Source organism: Dromiciops gliroides, chromosome 3 (genome assembly GCF_019393635.1).
Source record: "Dromiciops gliroides isolate mDroGli1 chromosome 3, mDroGli1.pri, whole genome shotgun sequence".
NCBI lineage: Eukaryota > Metazoa > Chordata > Mammalia > Microbiotheria > Microbiotheriidae > Dromiciops > Dromiciops gliroides.
This window is the reverse complement of record NC_057863.1, coordinates 668,758,819-668,778,862: the sequence shown is the minus strand read 5'-3', so window position 1 is coordinate 668,778,862 and position 20,044 is coordinate 668,758,819. Positions and strand designations below refer to the sequence as shown.

At 42.8% G+C, this 20,044-nt stretch overlaps 1 protein-coding gene across 2 annotated transcripts in view; it reads right to left on the bottom strand.

The window, feature by feature from the left end:
• LOC122749177 (zinc finger protein 420-like) overlaps positions 1 to 13,125 on the bottom strand; it is a 35,527-nt gene extending 22,402 nt beyond the window's left edge. Inside the window, exons 1-2 of one of the 2 annotated variants that reach the window (XM_043995395.1) lie at positions 12,601 to 13,125; positions 11,801 to 11,880 (exon numbers count right to left, since the gene is read on the bottom strand). In XM_043995395.1, the coding sequence (XP_043851330.1) occupies positions 11,801 to 11,836 (36 nt within the window). In that variant the 5' untranslated portion in view covers positions 11,837 to 11,880; positions 12,601 to 13,125. The remainder of the gene's footprint in view (positions 1 to 11,800; positions 11,881 to 12,600) is intronic. The other variant, XM_043995394.1, reaches the window with a different exon arrangement.
• Positions 13,126 to 20,044: the final 6,919 nt, after the last annotated feature.

The window sequence follows — 20,044 nt, the reverse complement described above, 5'->3', positions numbered from 1 at the left end:
GAACTTTTTCCTAGAGACCAGATTACTTAGCAATAGTTTGTTTTGGTTTACATTCTCAAACTAGCTGTATTTTCCATTTAGGTTTTACCTTGGGTAAAACTACCCATTTTACAAATTAACCATTTTGGGTTAAGTTCCAACCCTAGAGACAGCTCTCCTTCCTACATTTCCCTCCACTTTTCTCTCCCCCACTTTAGTCCTTAAACTAGCCCAAGAAGCAGAAAAGATTGATACATGGGAAAAACAGATTGTTAAAAGTTCTTTCTCTGAACAATATTTCTTTTACTGACTTATTTGGGAAATTAATATAATGAACTATAAAACTAAACAGTATCCATCAGGCATTCTCTGTTCTCTGAATTTAGATTAAAGAAGGGAAGAAAATAAGTAACATAAGATTGTCAATTAGATGTTATGGAGTTTTATTATCCACCCCAAATTCTAACCTGTCAGTACCCTATACTTTATTCAGTGGGGCTTTCTGCAAATAGTGGCAAGACCATGACTACATCTAGCCCCAAAGACCCACCTAAAACACAACAAATACAAACCAGGGAAAAGGTAATCACATTTAAAAGTGAGAAACAAGCAAAACATTTAGAGAAGTGAATGATTAAAAACTAGACCCAGTATTTCCAGAGAAACCTCTGGAAAAAAAAGAGCAAAAGTAGGATAATAACAACCATCCTCCTGGGAGAGATAACAGTGATAGGAGACAAACATTCCCTGGGTTTAGATGCGCAATCATACTGTTCTTTGTCCTTCAAGCTTGAAAAGGACCAAAATAACATCACTATGCTGGGGTTAATGCACAGTGTGTCTGGCTGTGGCTATGGCCAATCACACCAACAGGAGCTCAGAAGGCTCTACCACAGGTCAGGCACAAATAGTCTACATGACCACTTGCGAAGGAAATATCTCTAAATTTGAGCATCTGTTTCTTTTGAGCTACTGAAATTCTGCTTTGTTCATGGAGTACAGTGCCTTCTTTGATGTGGGCATACCATGCTGGGGCAGATAGTTGGTACAGTGGCTAGAGTGCTCGACCTCAAGGCAGGAAGACTCTTCTTTCTGTATTCAAATATGGCCTCAGATACTTACTAGCTGTGTGACTCTGGGCAAGTCACTTAACCCTATTTGCTTCAGTTTCCACATGTGTAAAATGAACCAGAGAAGGGCATGGCACACCAATCTATTATCTTTGCCAAGAAAATGCCAAATGGAGTCATGAAAAGGCAACACAACTGAAACACCTGCAAGTAATCAAGTAACTAATGCCACACTGGATGATCCTGTGCTAGTGTCTTCCATGTCTCACAATCAATACCAAAGTTTTTGAGAGAGACCATGAGAGTGTCCTTTAATCACTTCTGACCACAATGTGAGCATCTGCCTTATATGAGTTCTTCCTAAAAGTTTTTCGGGCAGATGTATGGTTGGCATTCAAAAAACATGGCTAGCCCAATGGAGTTGCACTCTGCAGTAGAGTTTGAATGTTTAGCACTTTAGTTCAAGAAAGGACCTCAGTGTCTGGTACCTTATTTTGCCAAGTGATCTTCAGAATCATCATAAGACAATTCAAATGGAAGTGGTTCAATTTTCTAATATGGTGGTATGTCCAGGTTTCATAGGCATAGAAGAGGTCGGCACAACAGCTCTGTAAACCTTCAGTTTGGTAAACAGGCTAATACCTCTTCTCTCCCACACATTCTTTTTTTTATTTAGAATTTTATTTTCCCAAATTACATGTAAAGTACAAATTTTGACATCAATTTTTTTAAAACTTTGTGTTCCAAATTCTCTTTCTCCCTCCCTCTCCCCACCAATAACTCAAGCAATTCAATATAAACTATACATAAGCTGTCATGCAAAAAATTTTCACATTAGCCAGGTTGTAAATAAAATCAGACAAAAACAAAACTTCAGATAAAGGAACTAACAAAAAATTATGCTTCAACCTGTATTCAGATATCTTCAGTTCTTTTTCTGTAAATTGATTGCATTTTTCATAAGACTTTCAGAGTTGTCTTGGATCACTGCATTGCTGAAAATAACCAAGTCATTCACAGTAGATAATCTTACAATATTGCTGTTATTTTGTATTCAGTACATTTCACTTTGCATCAGCTCATGTAGGTCTTTCCAGGTTTTCCTGATCGTATCCTGCTCATCATTTTCTAAAATAGTAAATTACATTTATATAGTACTTTAAAGAGAGATTTCCTTACAATAAACCCATGAGGTTTATTATTGCAACAATAACAGATAACATTTACCTTATACCTGACAAAGTATTTTCTTCACAATAGCCCAGCAAAGTTAAGTACCATTCATTTTTTCATCATCATCAATCAATCGTCCATCAATCCTCCTCTTCAATCAATCCTCTTCTTCATCAGTCTTCCTCATCAATCAATCCTCATCCATCAATCAATCCATCATCATCTTACATTATTCTTGCCTCTGCTTCAAAAATTTTTCCAGTTACTATTTTCCCTCCATCCTATTCCCTACCCATGATATTTACTCTATTTTCTGTCTTCTTTCACCCTATCCATCCTCAAAAGTGTTTTGCTTCTGACTGCCCTCTCCCCTACTCTGCCCTCCCTTCTTTCACCCCTCCCTCCTTATCTCCTTCCCCTCCTACTTTCCTACAGGATTAGATCAATTACTCTGCCCAATTGAGTGTGTTCTCCCACACATTCTGTTGGAGTATCCCAAATACTAAGCTAGCTTTGAAAATGGGTGCATCAACCTCATCGTCTATGTGGACATCCTTGGAATATTCAGTGGATAATTTTGGTGTCTTCAGTTTCTGACCCAGCTCTAAGTGCTTCACAGTGCCTGTTTCCTCTGCAGGGAAGTCTTATCACACTTAGGGTAGATGGTCTGCTAACCTCACTGACATGTTTGAGAACCCTCAGTTACCATTAACTTGGTTTAGCTATCTACTGAGATCATTTACTGGAGTGTGGATGCTGTGAATATTACAGCTTCTTGGAACCACAGATAAAAGCTGAATGGCAAGTAGGCACCAAAGGTGGATAAGAAGCTGTGAAAAGGGTTCAGCAGCCCTCCCATCAGAAGTGCTAGTCCTCTTTGAGCACCCCCATATACCCCAATATAATAATGTAAGAAGCACCTCTAAGTTTGGAACAAAGATTTATGAAGGGAGATTTAGAGGAAACAAAGAAGACAGTTTGACTATCACCAATGTATTTGGCCCTTGATGCCCTAAATCTCTTGTTGGCAGTCATTCAACCAGACAAGTTCACTGTCTTCCTAACCCTGATAATTTGGGAAGAAAAGAGCAGGCAATTTGGAGGGACTAAGGAACTGTCTATGGTTGGGTTCTTTCTCATTTGCTTACTCATTTTTTATCTTATTTTACTTTTAAAATTTTTAGCAAATTGTTATTATAATCATCTCTGGTCCCAGGGTGTGGGGGAATGGTGCCTCTGGCACCCTGGTCCTTCTTACTGTTATTTTCTGAGCTTTGTCCTAGACTCAACTTTAGCACTCCTTCCCCACCCCCCAAATGATAGCTAGAGCCCTGGGTCATACAATGCTAGAAATGCTTTTCCTCCCTGAGGACCCTCCAGTGGCTGTAACTTTCAGTTCTCCCCTCTGGCCTGGAACCAAAACCAGGAACTCAGATCTCCTGTAAATGCCCACAGCCAGCAGTGTCCCTGCCCCACTGCTTCTGCAATAACTGGACTTGTGCTGGTTCTCTCTCACCTTCAGCTGCAGCCCTGGACCACATTTCAGCAGCACAGCTGGGCCTGGAGTCCCTTGTGATAAAATAATGGAATTTGGCCCAGGGGCCCGCCGGATTGATTTAGTATTGTTTGAATTGGGTGAGAATGAGAAACTAAGCACCTACTTAAGAAGGATTGGATGGAGGCCACACCTGGCCAGCCCAATTGCAAGAGACTACTCTCAACCAACCAGCTTGAAGGACCTCTCCTTTGGGGGAAGGGAGAAAGGAACTAGGAAGTGGATGATTGTGCATAGAACAACTCTTTTTTTGGTGAGGAGGAACCAGAGTGGCGGCAGACAGAGATCCGGGAGGGGGAGGGGGAGGGGAGGTGGAGGGGGGGCCCTCTTAGTCGTTTGGACACCGGCTTGGTAGTGAGAGATTTCATGTGGGCTTGCTAGGAAAGGAAATTTCTTTCTTTCTCTCTGGCTATACTGAATTAGATCTGAGCTAGGATTTTCATGCTATAAGGAATCTGTTCTCAATCTCTCTCTTCACTAACTTATATATTTTAATAAATCTTTAAAAGTCTAAACTCTTGCTGAATTTATCAGTGATTTTAGCCATCTTCCCTCGAAGACTGGGGGGGCAGATTAGAACCCACAATTTAGATTTTAAACACCACACCCTCTACAGCAGAGGGGCCTTCAATCTTCCTCTGCTCATATGTCTGACCCTTCACACTGTTTGTAAGGTGGGAATTTCTGTGACAGAGGCTGAGGCTACCTCCTGACCCAGTTTCCCTGAGGGCTTGTTTGTTGTTTCAGCTGAGATAGTTGAGGTGTTTGCTTAATGACTATGAGTTCCTCTTTTAGTGAGTTAGTTCTTTTTTCAGTGAGCTATACAGATTCATGATAGACACCCCTTAAAAAACCACTAACAGGTACTTCCCAAAAAAGTTCACAGAATGACAGATGAGTTCTAATCCAATCAAATATTATATCTAGCAGTTGTCCCACCCTGGAAGCTCTCCTCCAAATGCCCAGAAGCCAAATATTGCCAACCTACCTAGCTCCCTGTCCTTGACTCAGGCTCTCCCATAAAAAGTTCTCCATTTTTGTGGAAGTTCCCTGTTCTTGATACAGGAGAGCTTTCCATGATGGAAATGGAACATCCCCAAACACCCCAAGCAATCAGCTTCTAACGAATGGAATGACGCCACCTGCTGGAGACTTACTGTAGAAGAGTTCCGCCCATGAAACGAAGGTCTTTGAGGACAAGACCAGGAGTCTTTTCTTTGGCATCAGGAAGTGACTGGACTAGTGGGAGGAGGAAGGAAGAGACTGGCGCTCACTCTCGCTCTCGCTCTCTTTCCTTTGGACTCTGGTGGAAAGTAGAGCTAGAAATGTGCTCTCCCTTTAATAGATAGAAATCTAGGCCTTTCTCTCTCTCTTTACCAAATTCTTATTCTCCTTAATAAATGCTTAAAAGTCTAACTCTTGCTAAAGCTTATAATTTATTGGCGACCACTCATTAGATATTTTAGACAGTTTAGCTAGAATTTTAGCCCTTAACAGATGGCGACCACGAAGAGGAAAGCTGAACCTCAGTCTTCTTCTGATCTTCTGGTTGGGTAAGACATTTTCTCTACCCTCTCCCTTTAACTGCTAAGTACTGGCGTACTGGCTGTGTTTTCCTTTAAATTTTTTCAAATGGACCTTTTAAACTCCCTAATTACCCTATTTTTGATTTTAGTCTGTTTAACCAGACAAATGGGAGATAAGATCATGTTAATGCTTTGTTTTTGTGGATTTTCTATTTTTCTTTTTATTTTTGTTAGAAGAGCCAGCAATGTACTCCCACAAAGAAATATCTCCCCCTCTCCCAACCATGCTTTTTCAGAGAAACCTGAAGAGATTCCTGCAGCTTTTCCCAGTTCTAACACTAATTGTTGCTCTAATTTTGCATGCCTGGAGGCAACGACCCACCCTCTGGAAGCTTTTAATCCCCTAGCACCTAGAGGCAAAGTGGGGGAAGAGGAATCCAGGCCTGAGTTCCAAATCAAGTCTGATTCTAATTGCACTGGTCCCTCCCCTCCTCTCCAGACCCCACCCTCTACTCCTCCCATGGCCAAGCCCATTGCTTCCCCTGCCTGGGAAGTCCAGAGATCTGATGCGCATGCTCAGCTTTCTCTAACTACATTTGCAGCTTCAGGCTCAGCCCTTCCCCAGCCTGGCTGTGCTTCTGAGACAACCTTAGAAAACCCTTTAAATTTCAGATATGCTCGTTTTGTTCATAATTTTGCTAACCTGCTTTTGTCTTTAATTAGTAATCTTATAAAGCATTTGTATGGTGAAAAGACTGACAGACAATATAGAGGGATTAAAGAAGAAAAACTTAAGCTGAATAAGAATGACAATCATCACCATAGTCCTAGACTCTGCTTCTTTTGCCATGGAAGGGTATATATTTTACAGAAATGTAGAAGTAAGCAGCAAGGTATTGATATGAGTATTGGGGATTTTAGATATCGGAATCAAAAGTGTTCTAACTTTACTCAGATTATTAATGTCAGTTCAGAGGTTACATAGATTTCTATGCTATTACATATACATTTTGAAATTAATGGTATGGGTTTATTTTGAGAGATTTTCATGCTTTTGAGATTGTATTTTATACTTAGTTTTTAAAACAAGGAGAATATTTGTAAAAGCTTTTTATAGTCATGTGATCAAGTTTATATTTTATAATACTCTTATTAATATTAAGTTCATAATCATTTAGATTTCCCTAGTTTGAATTTCATTGTCTTTTATTGTTCCATGTGTATTTTTTTCTATTTATTCATCTCTCTAATTTTGAAACATTGCAAGATGGTTTTGATTTCATAATACAATGTTAATTCTAGGAGTATTGTGCTCCCATATTCTGAGTTGTTTGTTTTTGTTATTTTTTCTCAACTGATTATTTGATCAAACTCTTTAAAGCATTTCCCTGGCAAATTGGTTGCCATGGCAAGTGTAAATTGATTCTAGAAGTATTATTTTTAATAAGCATATTCCAAAAAAAAAAGAGGGGAATATTTGTAAAAGTTTTCTTTTTTCAAAAAAAAAGTTTTCTTTGAGATTCTGTTATGCTTTAACTTGTATTTAAATATGTTCTGATTTTTCACAAAAGTAATTGTATACTAAGTAAAAAAGGGGTATTATTTGAAATTGTTGCATAATTATATATTGTGTTCTGAGTCAAGATGTATTCACATTTTTTGCAATAATTTATTATCCTCAATTTTTAAATCCATATGAGACTTGGATTATGGGAACTTATCATTTAAGACATTAATTGCCTTTATTCTGAGTTATCAGATGCCATCCAATCACAAGAGGAATACATGCAAGAGCAGACACTGAACTGTCACATGAGGGGAGACATGCATGAAGTCAAGGTATGGCTGAGGGAACGGCTTTTGACAAATGTTGAGGTTGGATTCTCTTGGTTTAATATTTTATTTTATTTTTCCCCACGATATTGTACAGATGGCTGGAAGTATTGATCCCACCCATCTCACTTCTACACCTGGCTTCTATGCTCCCTCCTATATGCCTGATGCCATGGACCATCTCAATCCCATGCATCTGATTAAGTCTGACTCAGTTTCCTCCAATATGTTCGGTGGCATGGACATATATTCCATCCACCTACTTTAAGCCTGGCATACTGCATGGGCAGTATATATTGCTCAAGTGTGGGAATGCTCATATCCCATCATTTCTCTGTTCTTTTATGGTAACCCCCATAATTATCTCAGGTGTCATGATAAATAACAGTGTTGAATTTGGCCTTGACACCTGTTACCAATTATATTAGATTTTTTAATTTCTCATAATGGCATGAGGATAATTAGGCAGATGATGCAAAAAGTGATGAAACAGATAAAAATTATTTTTAATAATTAATATTGCAGCAATTGTCTTCTCAATTACCCTCCATAAGGGGGGACTATAGTAAGATTATAATTTTAAAGAATGTTTCAATTTTTGTTTTATTATATGTTTCATGTGTAACAACCAAGATTCTGAATTCCCTTAGACATGTTTTTGAGAACTTTCATTGTTTGATTTGATTATTGACAAAGCTATTTTAAAGTTGTATTAAGTTCAATTTTGTAGGAAATTTTCCTGGCTGATTACCAGCACCCACACATCAACCCCTGAAAAGACTTCCATTCCACAACTACACCTAGAGGACATCTGAGAAAAGACTTTCAGAGACTTTAAATGAACAGTTTTGATTTGTTGTTTTTGTTGTTTTTTTCTCTTTCTGTTATAATATACACCATCTGTAACATGTACTCTCTGCAGAGGCCCTCCCTTTGCAAGACCAATGTCAAAGCGTCGGTTCATGAGGACAAAAAAAAATCGCCCCTCTGGACAAAAATTTCCTCTCTTCCTTTTCTATATTGTTATTAACATATTGTTAGTTAGCATAGGTTATTATATTCTGTTATTTTTGACTGTTTCATCAAGGAAACATACCGTTTCTTGAGGAAACAAAGCGGGGAACTGTAACGATTGGAATGACACCACCTGCTGGAGACTTACTGTAGAAGAGTCCCGCCCATGAAACGAAGGTCTTTGAGGGCAAGACCAGGAGTCTTTTCTTTGGCATCAGGAAGTGACGCGGGCTAGTGGGAGGAGGAAGGAAGAGACTGGAGCTCGCTCTCGCTCTCTTTCCTTTGGACTCTGGTGGAGAGCGGAGCTAGAAATGTGCTCTCCCTTTAATAGATGGGAATCTAGGCCTTTCTCTCTCTCTTTACCAAATTCTTATTCTCCTTAATAAATGCTTAAAAGTCTAACTCTTGCTAAAGCTTATAATTTATTGGCGACCACTCATTAGATATTTTAGACAGACTAGCTAGAATTTTAGCCCTTAACAAGCTTCATTTCTGATGCTCCTCATTTATGTTTATAAGAATGTTCTATAAAACATTCCAGGTGTCTAATCACTGAGGGATTGTTGACTTTATTTTGTTGACCTTGCTAATTAGCAATTATTATACTTGGAGGTTTTGTGCCTCAGACTTTCCTTTTAGATTATGAATCAACAAACAACAAAGAAAATGCAACCTACACTTCTTGATTCTTCTTTCAATCATATTCCTTACTCTTCAGCCTTTACAACTTTGCTTCTTCCTTCATCATTCAACTGTTCTTTGCAGTCATCTATGAACGCTTGATTGCCAAATATAATGGCCTTTTCTCATTGTCCTTGACCTCTCTGCAGCCTTTGAGATTGCTAACCTTTCTGAGTTTTCAGGACTTTACAATCTCCTCTTCCTCCTCCAAACCTACCTGACTTCTCATTCTCAGTTTCTGTGGCTAACCTTATCTACCTACATCGGTGGGTATATCTAAAACCCTGAGCCATATTCTTTTCGGGGGACCTCATCAGGGTCCCATTACTTTATTATTTTTATGTTGATGATTTCCAGATCTGTACATCTAGCCCTAATCTCTCTCCTGAGCCATGGTCCTGCATCATGAAAAGGCTCCCAAGCATTTCAAACTGGAGGTTGCTTAGACATCTGAAACTTGGCATGTCCAGGGTAGGGCTTATTATTCTTTCCTTCCAAACCACCCCTCTTACAAACTTCTCAACTTCTGCTGAAGATACTACCATTCTAACAGTCACCCTCAATTTACTTTCATTCATCCCATATAGCCAATCACTTATGAAATGTTATCTTCTCCATCTCCATAATCTCTCACATCTATCCCTTTTTCTCCACTCACACTATCCCAGGTTAGGCCCTCATCATATCTTGCGGGGACTACTGTAAGAACCTCCTAATTGGTCTCCCTACTTCAAATCTCTCCCCACTCCAATCCATCTTCCATGGAGCAGCTGAAGTGATTTTCCCAAAGTACATCTCTGACCATGTCAATCTCCTACCCTATCAACTCCAGGGCTCCCTATTATTTCTTTTTTTTTTTTTTTTAGTGAGGCAATTGGGGTTAAGTGACTTGCCCAGGGTCACACAGCTAGTTAAGTGTTAAGTATCTGAGGCTGGATTTGAACTCAGGTCCTCCTGACTCCAGGGCCAGTGCTCTATCCACTGCACCACCTAGCTGCCCCAGCTCCCTATTATTTCAGGGATGAAATGTAGATGTATCTCTTATCCCACAACAGCCACACTGGCTTCAAACCCAGCTCAGCCCATGAACCCTTAGACAGCTCCACTTTCCTTTAACCACCTCCCCCTCTCCACCCTAGCATACCAGCTTCCTCTTATGGTCTTCCCCCATTGGAATGGGGGCTTCTTGAGGGGAAGAGGCTTTTTTTGGCTTGTATTTGTATTGCCCCCATTGAGCAGGACTTGACCCAAAGTAAACATTGATGAAATGTTCTATATGTTTAAACTTCCTCACAGTGAGACCTTAACCTCCCCTCCCCAGATGATTCTACATTCCTACTATTCTTGCTCATCATGGTCCAGGCACACCGGCTTCTTACTGTCTCCACACAGCTGCTTTCACCTAGTTTCTAGGACTGTATTGAACGTCTCCCCTGCCTGGAAAATGGACCTTCCTCACCTCCACTTTTCAGTTTCAGGGCTCAGCTTTTAAGTCACCTTCTACATGACACTGTCTCTTGTTCTGTAACCTGTAAATGTGGAGGTTCTTCACCCTTTTTTCTCGTAGACTCCTCAGGGAAGCAGTCTGGTAAAACAGACCTACTCCTTCTTGGTATGTTTTAAAATAATTAGTTAAAATGTAATTTTCCTCCCATTTAAGTTCACAAACCCTCTGAAATATATTCACAGGCCCCTTATGCTTTTTTTGGAGGGTAAGAACCCCTGTGATGCAGGTATTCTGTTCTCCTGCTAAATGATAAGCTCCCTGAAAGCAGGGATAATATTTTCTATTTATATACCCAGACCTAAGCACAGTGCTTTGTACATAGCAAGCATTCAACAATTCATTCACTCACTCATTTTATTAAAGAGTCAAGTATAAAAACAAAGTAGTATTAACAGCTATAACCTGGATTTTATTAGGTGGTTTTACTTAACTTTTTTAAATGCTGTAAGAAAAGATGAGCAGGAGGAGTTCAGAGAAACCTAGAGGGTCTTGCGTGGGCTGATGATGAGTGAGATGAGCAGAACCAGAACATTGTACACAGTATCACCAACATTGAGTGTTGATCTACTGTGATGGACTATATTCTTCTCACCAGTGCAATGGTACAGAAGAGTTCCAGGGAACTCATGATAGAAGAGGATCTCCAAATCCAAGAAAAAAAAACAAAAAAGAACTGTGGCGTATAGATGCTGAATGAACCATACTATTTCTTTTGTTTTTGGTGCTGTTGTTTTTTTTTTCTATTTTAGAGGTTTTTCATCATTGCTCTGATTTTTTCTCTTATAACAGGACTAATGCAGAAATAGGATTAATGTTATTATGTGTATATATATGTGTGTATAGATATATATCTCTATATATGTATATGTATATAGATATAACCTATATCAGATTACCTGCTGTCTAGGGGAGGGGGGAGGGAGGGGAGGGAGGGAGAAAATCTGAAATTGTAAAGCTTGTATAAACAAAAGTTGAGAACTATCTTTACATGTAACGGAAAAATAAAATACCTTATATGTAAAAAAACAAATGAAGTAAAGTAAATTGTTAGAAAATTTAAAAAAAGATTTTTGTCAGGCTTGACAAAGCCAAGAGAGAGTTAAAGGAGGAGACTGTGGGTTTAAATAAATTATTGGGGGGGGGGATGATTTAATAGACTCAAGGAGATTTCTGAAAGAGACTTGTCAACATGCAAACTTCTCAGGCTGTCCTGGTACTTACTCATACACAAACTGTTCACTGTTAGGAAACAAAGAAGTTAAGCAATGCAGAGAGACAAATTGGCTTTCACCTGAACTTTAAGACCCCCAAACAAAAGAGAAATTGTAACTAATGGAAGAAATATGAAAAAAGATACACTCTAAATAGAGGAGGCCAAAGACAAAAATCACAGAGACGCAGAAATCCTATCACAGACCATGGAAATAAATAGACAACGAGTGAAGTGCTGAACGCCCCTCACCTGGTGGGGCCTGGTGGTCAGGAGCACCGGGGCCATGCTTCCCTTCTGGTTCGAGACCGGGCTGTCCCAAGGCAGGGCTGCTGGAGAAAAGGAACCATGAGAAGTTGGTCCCCGGACTGGAAAATCCCTCCTGGCTCTCCCCGGGGGGTAGCAATGAAGCTGCTCGGGGCTCGGGCTCGGGCTCGGGCTCGTTCCTAGGACAGACTGGCCCAGGCCTGTTTGGCGAGGACCCAGAGCCCAGAAAGGCCAGGACTGTGGGAGAAGGCACAAGAACAGGGGGTGGCAGGGAAGGCGGCCCCTGAGCTAAGCTCTGAAGGGAGAGGAGGGTCTGGCAAAGCCCAGAGGAGGGGGTGAGCTCCAGCCCGGGGACATCGCGGAGGCCTGGAACGATGCGGAGGGGGCTGGGAAGAGTAGCCCCTGGTGGTGGTGGTGAGAGGGGTGAGGGGGAGCCGGCCGACCCCCCTCCGGCCTCTAGGACAGCAGACAGACCCTCCGCTGGGCACCTACCCCGCCCCCCTAATCTGGCTTCAGCCCGGAGTGGTTCACCCCCTCCCCCCTCTGCTCTCCCGGACAACAGTGCCCCGCCCCCACCCCCCTCCTTCAAGGCTCTTGCTCATCCCCAGAGCACGTGGGCTCGGGGGAGACCCGTGCACCCCAATGTCCCGGAATGCCAAGCATGCACAGCCATGTACACATATGCGTCTACACCCACACACACCTACACCCACCCACACCCACACACACGTGCATGGGTGGGGTACTGTGACTACCCCCCCCACCCCCGGCCCCCACCCACGTACCGCTTAGAAAACCCAGGAACACCGAGAGGATAGCTGACTTGCCCGGAGTCCCGAGTCAAGGGAGGGTCCGAGGTAGGATTCGAACTCGTCCTGCACCCGTGAGTCAGTGAGCACAGAGCCCACAGTAGGTGCTCGCTGGGGTGGGGCCAGGCCAAGGAAGGCGGGGGGGGGGGTACAGGGTGGACCCCGACAAGCTGAGCCGGGGAGGGGTGCCTGGTGGCGGTGCCGGGGTAATGCGAAGCCAAGGCAGGTGCCTCTGAGAACTGGGAACTGTCAAGAAGGAGCCGGTGCACTGCGCACGCGCAGTCTCAGAGCGGCTCCTCCTCCTCCTCCTCTCCACCACGCCCCTTTCCCCGGAAAGGCAGGCGCCAAGCCCCTCCCTGTCTCGGCCCCTGCCCAGACTCCGGCCTCACTCACTCTTTCCCGGGGAAGCGGAGCTCAGGCCCTGGAGGCGGGAGCCCAGGCGGAGGCCGAACTCGGAACGGAGCTGTGGCGGTTCTGAGCGCGCGTCCCCGACAACAGGGAAAGCCCGCGAGGATGCGGAAGTGAGAATTAACAGTCTGTCTTTGCCCCGCCTGTTCCGGCCGCGCCTCTCTCTCTCCACCAATCCCCTGAAAGCTCTTGTCTGCGGAACCCGCTTGTCTCCGTTTCCATAGCAACCGCGGCGGAGCCTCGCTGTACGCTGACCCCCGAAGGCTGCAGAGACCTCTGGGAAACGGAGTTTTTCTGCTTGCTCGAGGTCTCGCCTCTCAGCTGCGGTCTTGACGTCCAAGAGCTCCCCAGGGGAGAAACTGTTCAGGATGTGGACTGGCGGTTCTCCGAGGAAGAAGCGCAAGCCACCCATTGCCTTGTGAAGCAGCGTAAAGTCACGTCTTGTAGTTTGTCCTTGGTCTCGAAGAGGACCATGGCTTCGGGAGGTGATGTCACGACTTGCAGTGAACTGGATTTAAGTGAGTGAGGGCTGTGCAGGGTCACCAGCCTCACCCTCTCCTCCAGAGCCACCTGGGCCCAGTGGCAAGATGACTGAAGATGCCTCCAGGTGTTTGAGGCAGTTGAGGCTAAGTGAGGCGTGCCCAGGGTCACGCAGCTAGTAAAGGTCTACGGTGAGATTTGAACCCAGGTCCTCCCAACTCCAGAGCCAGCGCACTATCCACCGAGCCACCTAGCAAACGAAAACAACTCTCACCCCCATTCGATTGGCTGATTCGACAAAAAAGGACTATGACACATGGGGGAGGGGCTGTGGGAAAACAGGTGCTTTATGCACTATTGTTGGAGCTGCGACCTGGACCAGCTCTCCTGGAAAGAAAGTTGGAGCTCTGCACCCAAGGCTATTAAACTAAGCATACAGGTCTACACCATATCTATACCCCCAAAGAGATCAAAGCAAGAAGAAAAGGACCTTCATGCACAAAAACAGAGCAAAGAATTGGACATTGACCGGGAAGTAGCTGGCAAAGTTATGGTATATGAATGTGATGGGATAGTATTGCTTGAATTTTCTTATCATTTCAACTAGCTAAAGCCAATAAGCCAGAATAAATCAGGAGATGGGTTTAACTACATTCAGTGTACCATTGTCCACCAGCAGTTGATGGTCATTTACAATTTGGCAAGCAACAGGGTTGGGTTTTTAACAATTTTTACATATTTTGTATTTTTCTTTTCCTCAACATTTTTAATTAAAGTTTTGAGTTCCAAATTCTATCCCTACCTCCCCCTCCCTTCCCTGAGGTGGTAAGCAATCAAATATAGATTATACATGTACAATTATGTAAAACATTACAATATTAGTAATTTTGTACAAGAAGACTTGAATAAAAGAAAAAAAGTGAAAAAAGCATGTTCCAGTCAATATTCAATCAATATCAGTTCTTTCTCTGGAAGTGGATAGTATACTTCATCATTAGTCCTTTGGATCATTGTATTGCGGAGAATAGTTGTCATTCACAATTCTTCATCAAACAAAATTGCTGTTACTGTGTACAGTGTTCTCCTGGTTTTGTTCACTTCACTGTAACATCAGTTCATAAAAGTCTTTGCAGGTTGTTCTGAAATCATCCTGCTTCTCATTTCTTAAGTGCAATCATATTCTACAAAAATCTCATACCACAGCTTGTTTAGCCATCCCCCAATTGATAGCTATTCATTTGATTTCCAATTCTTAGCCACCACAAAAAGATCTGCCATAAATATTTTTAACAAATAAGTCCTTTCCTCCTTTTTATGGATGTTTTTGGGATATAGATCTAGCAATGGTATTGTTGGATCAAAGGGTATGCACAGTTTTTTTAACTCTTTGGGCATAGTTCCAAATTGCTCTCTAGAATGGTTGGATCAGTTCACAACTCCACCAACAGTGCATTAGTGTCCAAGTTTTCCCACATCCTTTCTAACATCCAATACCCAACATTTTCTTTTTTTTTGTCATAGTAGCCAATTGGATAGGTGTGAGATGGTACCTCAGAGTAGTTTTAATTTACATTTCTCTGATCAATAGTGATTCAGAAGGAAGCAACAGTTATACATTATATGAAACAAAAAATATTCATTAAAATGCAGTTGGGAGGGGGGCGGCTAGGTGGCACAGTGGATAAAGCACCGGCCCTGGATTCAGGAGTACCTGAGTTCAAATCTGGCCTCAGACACTTGACACTTACTAGCTGTGTGACCCTGGGCAAGTCACTTAACCCCCATTGCCCCGCAAAAAAGACAAACAAAAAAAAATGCAGTTGGGCACACAAAGAAAACGAGTGTATTTGTTAAAGGAAAATGTATATCATTTGCTACGGGGGCTAGATAAGGGAGTTGTGTGGATAGCTAGTTTCAGTAAATCAAAGAAAACTGCCCATCACACTAGACAAGGAAGGAGGACATTCTAAGGACTTTAGAATCCTCCACCTTCTGCAACTAAGTGCTCTTCTACTGATAAGAGGGGGGAAAGCACCAAAGGACACCATTTGCTGCAACTTGCAGTTCATGAGGGGCCACATACAGCAAAATGGCTGATACAGAACAAGATGAAGTCACTTGTGTTCTTTGTTTATATTTAGAATTTTTCCAAATTACATGTAAAATACAAATTTTGACATCAATTGCCTTTAAAACTTTGTGTTCCAAATTATCTTCTTCCCTCCCCCATCCCCTGCAAGAACTCAAGCAATTTGTGGAAATTTATTTTGATTTGGGAACCTTGCCTTTGGGCCGATATTAAAAAGCCTTAGGCCCTCAGGGTTTTTTCTATGTAAGAGGGGCTAGGGCCCTTCCCCCTCTGCTTCAGCTGAGGGAGAGAGTTAATAAAAAAGGGCTTTTAAGAGGGGCAGAGGATACAGGAGGTTGGAGAAGACAGTAAGAGCTACAATACAGAGAAGGGAGAGATGCTGAAGGGGGCAGACAAGAGAAGGACTCTGGAGAAAGAGTACAGAGCAAGGGGGCTTTTCAGTGAGGGGAACGTTAGAAGAAGGTCTGTCCATTGGTACGCAGGAGGAGGCTGAAAAGTTCCAGACATGGTGGCTGGAAAGTGATGTGCCGGAAAGCAGTCAGGTTGTACATCTTATTTCCCTGTATTTTTATGTTTAAATTGTATCTCATAAATAAACTCTCTGCTGTTAAATTGGAAGAGGCTGTTTGCTTATCAATTTTGAGAGGAACAAGTGTGGGGGAATTTTATAAGTGGACCATATTAAATTAATAGCAGTCAGATAGCCAACCAGTCAAAAGTCCCCAGATTAGTCCTCCAGTCAGATTACCCCCCCTCCCCATCCCCCCCCCCCCCGGCACCCAGTAAGATTAGGCCCACCAGCTAGTAAAATATTTTTACATTTGAATGGTGACCGAGGCAGGATTTAAGGCCCAATTATAATTTTTCTAAAGTTACAATTTTTCATATAATCATAGTTTTTCAGATAGGTCCAGTTATAATTTTTCAGATTAGATTAGATATAGTTAAATTAATTTTTTTTTACAAATTCAGTATAAGCAATACATTAGCAGTCATGCAAAACATTTCCACATTAGCCAGGTTGTAAAAGAAAATAGTCAAAAACAAAACTTCAGATAAAGGAACAAAAATATTATGCTTCAATCTGTATTCAAATACCATCAGTTCTCTCTCTGTAGATGGATTGCATTTTTCCTAAGACCTTCAGAGTTGTCTTGGATCATTGCATTGCTGAAAATAACCGAGTCAGTCACAGCAGATCATCTCACAATATTACCATTATGTTGTATACAGTATATTTCATTTTACACCAGTTCATTCAGGTCCTTCCAGGTCTTTCTGATAACATCCTGCTCAACATTTTTAAATAGTAAACTACATTTATATAGTACTTTAAAGAGAGATTTCCTTACAATAAACCCATGAGGTTGATTATGACAACAACAGTAATTAATAACATTTATATAGTATCTTATACTTGACAAAGATTTTTCTTCACAATAGACCAGCAAAATAAGTACCACATGTTTTGCCATCATCGCCAATCAATCAATTGTCATCCATCAGTGGTCATAATCATCCTCAATCAATCCTCATCTTCTTCATTCAATCCTCCCCATCATCAATCCTCCCCTTCCTCCAATCATCATCCACCCACATCACCATAATTAACATCATCATCATCCTGCATTACTCTTGCCTCTGCTTACAAAGTTTTTCACAATTACTTTGTTAACTGTTTCCTTCCACCCTATTCCCTTCCCATGATATTTACTGTTTTCTGTCTTTTACCCTCTCCCTCCTCAAAAGTGTTTTGCTTCTGACTGCCCCCTCCCCTGCTCTGCCCTCCCTTCTTTCACCCGTCTTCCTCATCCCCTTCCCCTCCTACTTTCCTCCAAAGTTAGAGGAACTTGACTTTGATTTAGGGGGAAATTCTAAAATGGAACATAAAAGAGATGGTTAGAGAATATTTGGAAAGGGAAGGAAGTGCTAATTACCAAGAACCGACCTGACTTCATCTAGAATAGGTCATTCCAGGCAAAACTTCATTCCTTTTTTTCACAGGCTGATTGAGGAGAATGCTGTAGACATTATCTAGATTTTAGCAAAACATGTGATAACATATCTCATACTATTGTTAGAGGCAATGAGGTGGCAGAGTGGATAAAGCCCCAGGCTTGATGTTAGGAACACCTGAGTTCAAATCCAACCTCAGAAACTTATGAGCTATGTGACCTGGATAAGTCACTTAGCCTGTTTGCCTCAGTTTCCCCATCTGTAAAATGTGGATATTAATAGCATCTACCTCCCAGGGTTGCTATGAAGATCAAATGAAATAATAATTGTAAGCACTTAGCACAGCATCTGGAACATAGAAAGTGCTATGTAAATATTAGCTATTGTTGAGAAGATGGATATGAAGAAGATGATATTTCAATTAGATGGATCCAACTGGTTTGATGGCCAGATGCAAAGAGTATGTCAGTATGGGAAGAGGTCTCCAGTGGTATGTTCCAGGGAATCTGTGCTTGATCCCATGCTGTCTAACACTTTTAGCAAGGACTTGGATCAGGATAAAAATTAAATTTGCAATTTGACAAAACTGGGGGAAATGGCCAATACACTGGATGAGAGAGGCCACAGCAAAGAAGATCTCAGAAGGGTTGGGCACTTTCTTAATCGAAGTTGAAAGTCAATAGAGATAAATGTACAGTTTGAAGGAGCTTTGAAATCTTGGACTTACCAGGGAGTGGGGGTGGGTGGGTGCTAAGAGTGTTTTACTTTGAGCAGTCATCCTCTCGTTACTATGTCCCTCCCATCCCTGCCTGCATCACCTCCTGCACAGGCCAACCCTCCCTACCTCCTCTGAGTCAGCCCTCCCAGTCAGGGAAAGTGGGGGATGAGAGATATTAGAAGAAGGGTTAAAATTCTCATTCTGCTCTTAATTACCAGTGCAACCTTAAGCAAGCCTTGTCCCTTCTCAGGGCCTCAGTTTTTCAATCTGTAAAATGGGACCAGATAATCCTGTGGGGCCCTTCCAGTTCTGACATGACAATCCTCCAGGAGCAGCATGGAAGGATGGGGCCCACTCCCCAAACCAAACCAATATACTGAGATATTAATGAGTGTTTGGCCTTTTTAATAATGATGATCCCAGCACCCCACATCACAGCAGCACTTTTAGATTCTCTGATTATCATTCGCAATTCAGACAGATTATTGCCCTCATTTCTATGGATCAAGAAACTGAGGATGAGATTGGGGAAGGACCTTGTCCAGGGTCAGCAGTTTGTTAAATGGCACACCTGGGATTCCACCCACCTCCCCCTTAGGTCTGGGGTCCTTTTCCCTGATCTCCCAAGGATCTCCAAGCATCACACTAGGTGAGTCCATTACATCCATGAAAAATAGCCTTTATTTAAAAAAAGGGGGGGAGATGGCCAAGGCCAGGGGTGAGCAGCCATTCAGGTCAATAGGTGGGGTCGGGTCGTGGCCAGGTTGGTTGGGACAGCCAAAGGAGATCAGGCCTTCAGAAAAGGCCTCCAGATCATGACAGTTTCTACTTCTCCTCATCCTGACAGTCATCTTCTTGTAGCCAGCTCCTGGTACTCACCATAATCCACTCCCAGCTCACAGGTCTTATCAATTCTCTGCTGCCTCATCAGCTGCTTTTCCTCTCAATGAAGGAAGCAATTTTCTGTGGGGAGGAGGGACAGTAGACAGTTTCAGCAACTGGCCCATATCCCCATGCCGGGTCCGTCCAGCAACCCCCAGCTGCCATGGCACTCACCCTCAGGACATAGGCACACATCTTTGTGCCAGATCTTATTGAGGGAGCCACCCTCGGTAGTTGGGTGGTAGAACTTGGTGCAGCTTTCCACTGTGGAGGAGAGATGGAGGGTGGGAAAGAGAGATTACAGGTTTCAACCCTAAGGCTTGTGGAAATTGATTTTTATTTGGGGACACTACCTTTGGGGTGAGACTAGAAAGCCTTAGGCCCTCAGGGTCTCTTCTTTGTGGGAGGTGCTGGTGCCCTTCTCCCTTTAGATGAGACAAAAAGGCCCGTGGACTGTACGAAATGCCAGGTCTGACAGCTGGGGGGAAAAGCCCCCAACTCCCTCTGCCCTGAGCGGAGATATCTGAGAGATACTGGGCTATAGTGTAGCATGTGACACACGTCTGCCCCACCCTATCGGCCAACCCCACCGCCCGCGGCCCCAGCCCTAGCTGGAGGACTAGCTTGGTCTGTGGGGGCCAAGGAAGTCCCAGGATTTCACTGGAGAAAAGAAATATATATAGACCTGGGGGGCCCGAGGCCTTGCGATGGGCGACCGTCCACCGTCAAGAGGCTCAGAGAGCCAACGGGCCACGTGGGCAGGGCGACGAGGGGCCGAGCCAGAAAGCCTGGCAGCCAGCCAGAGGCCTCCTGACGGAAGGCAACTCGAGGCGAGGCCAGGAGCAGCGAGGCTGGACGCCGGAAAGGTCCACCAGGCTGAGGGAGGG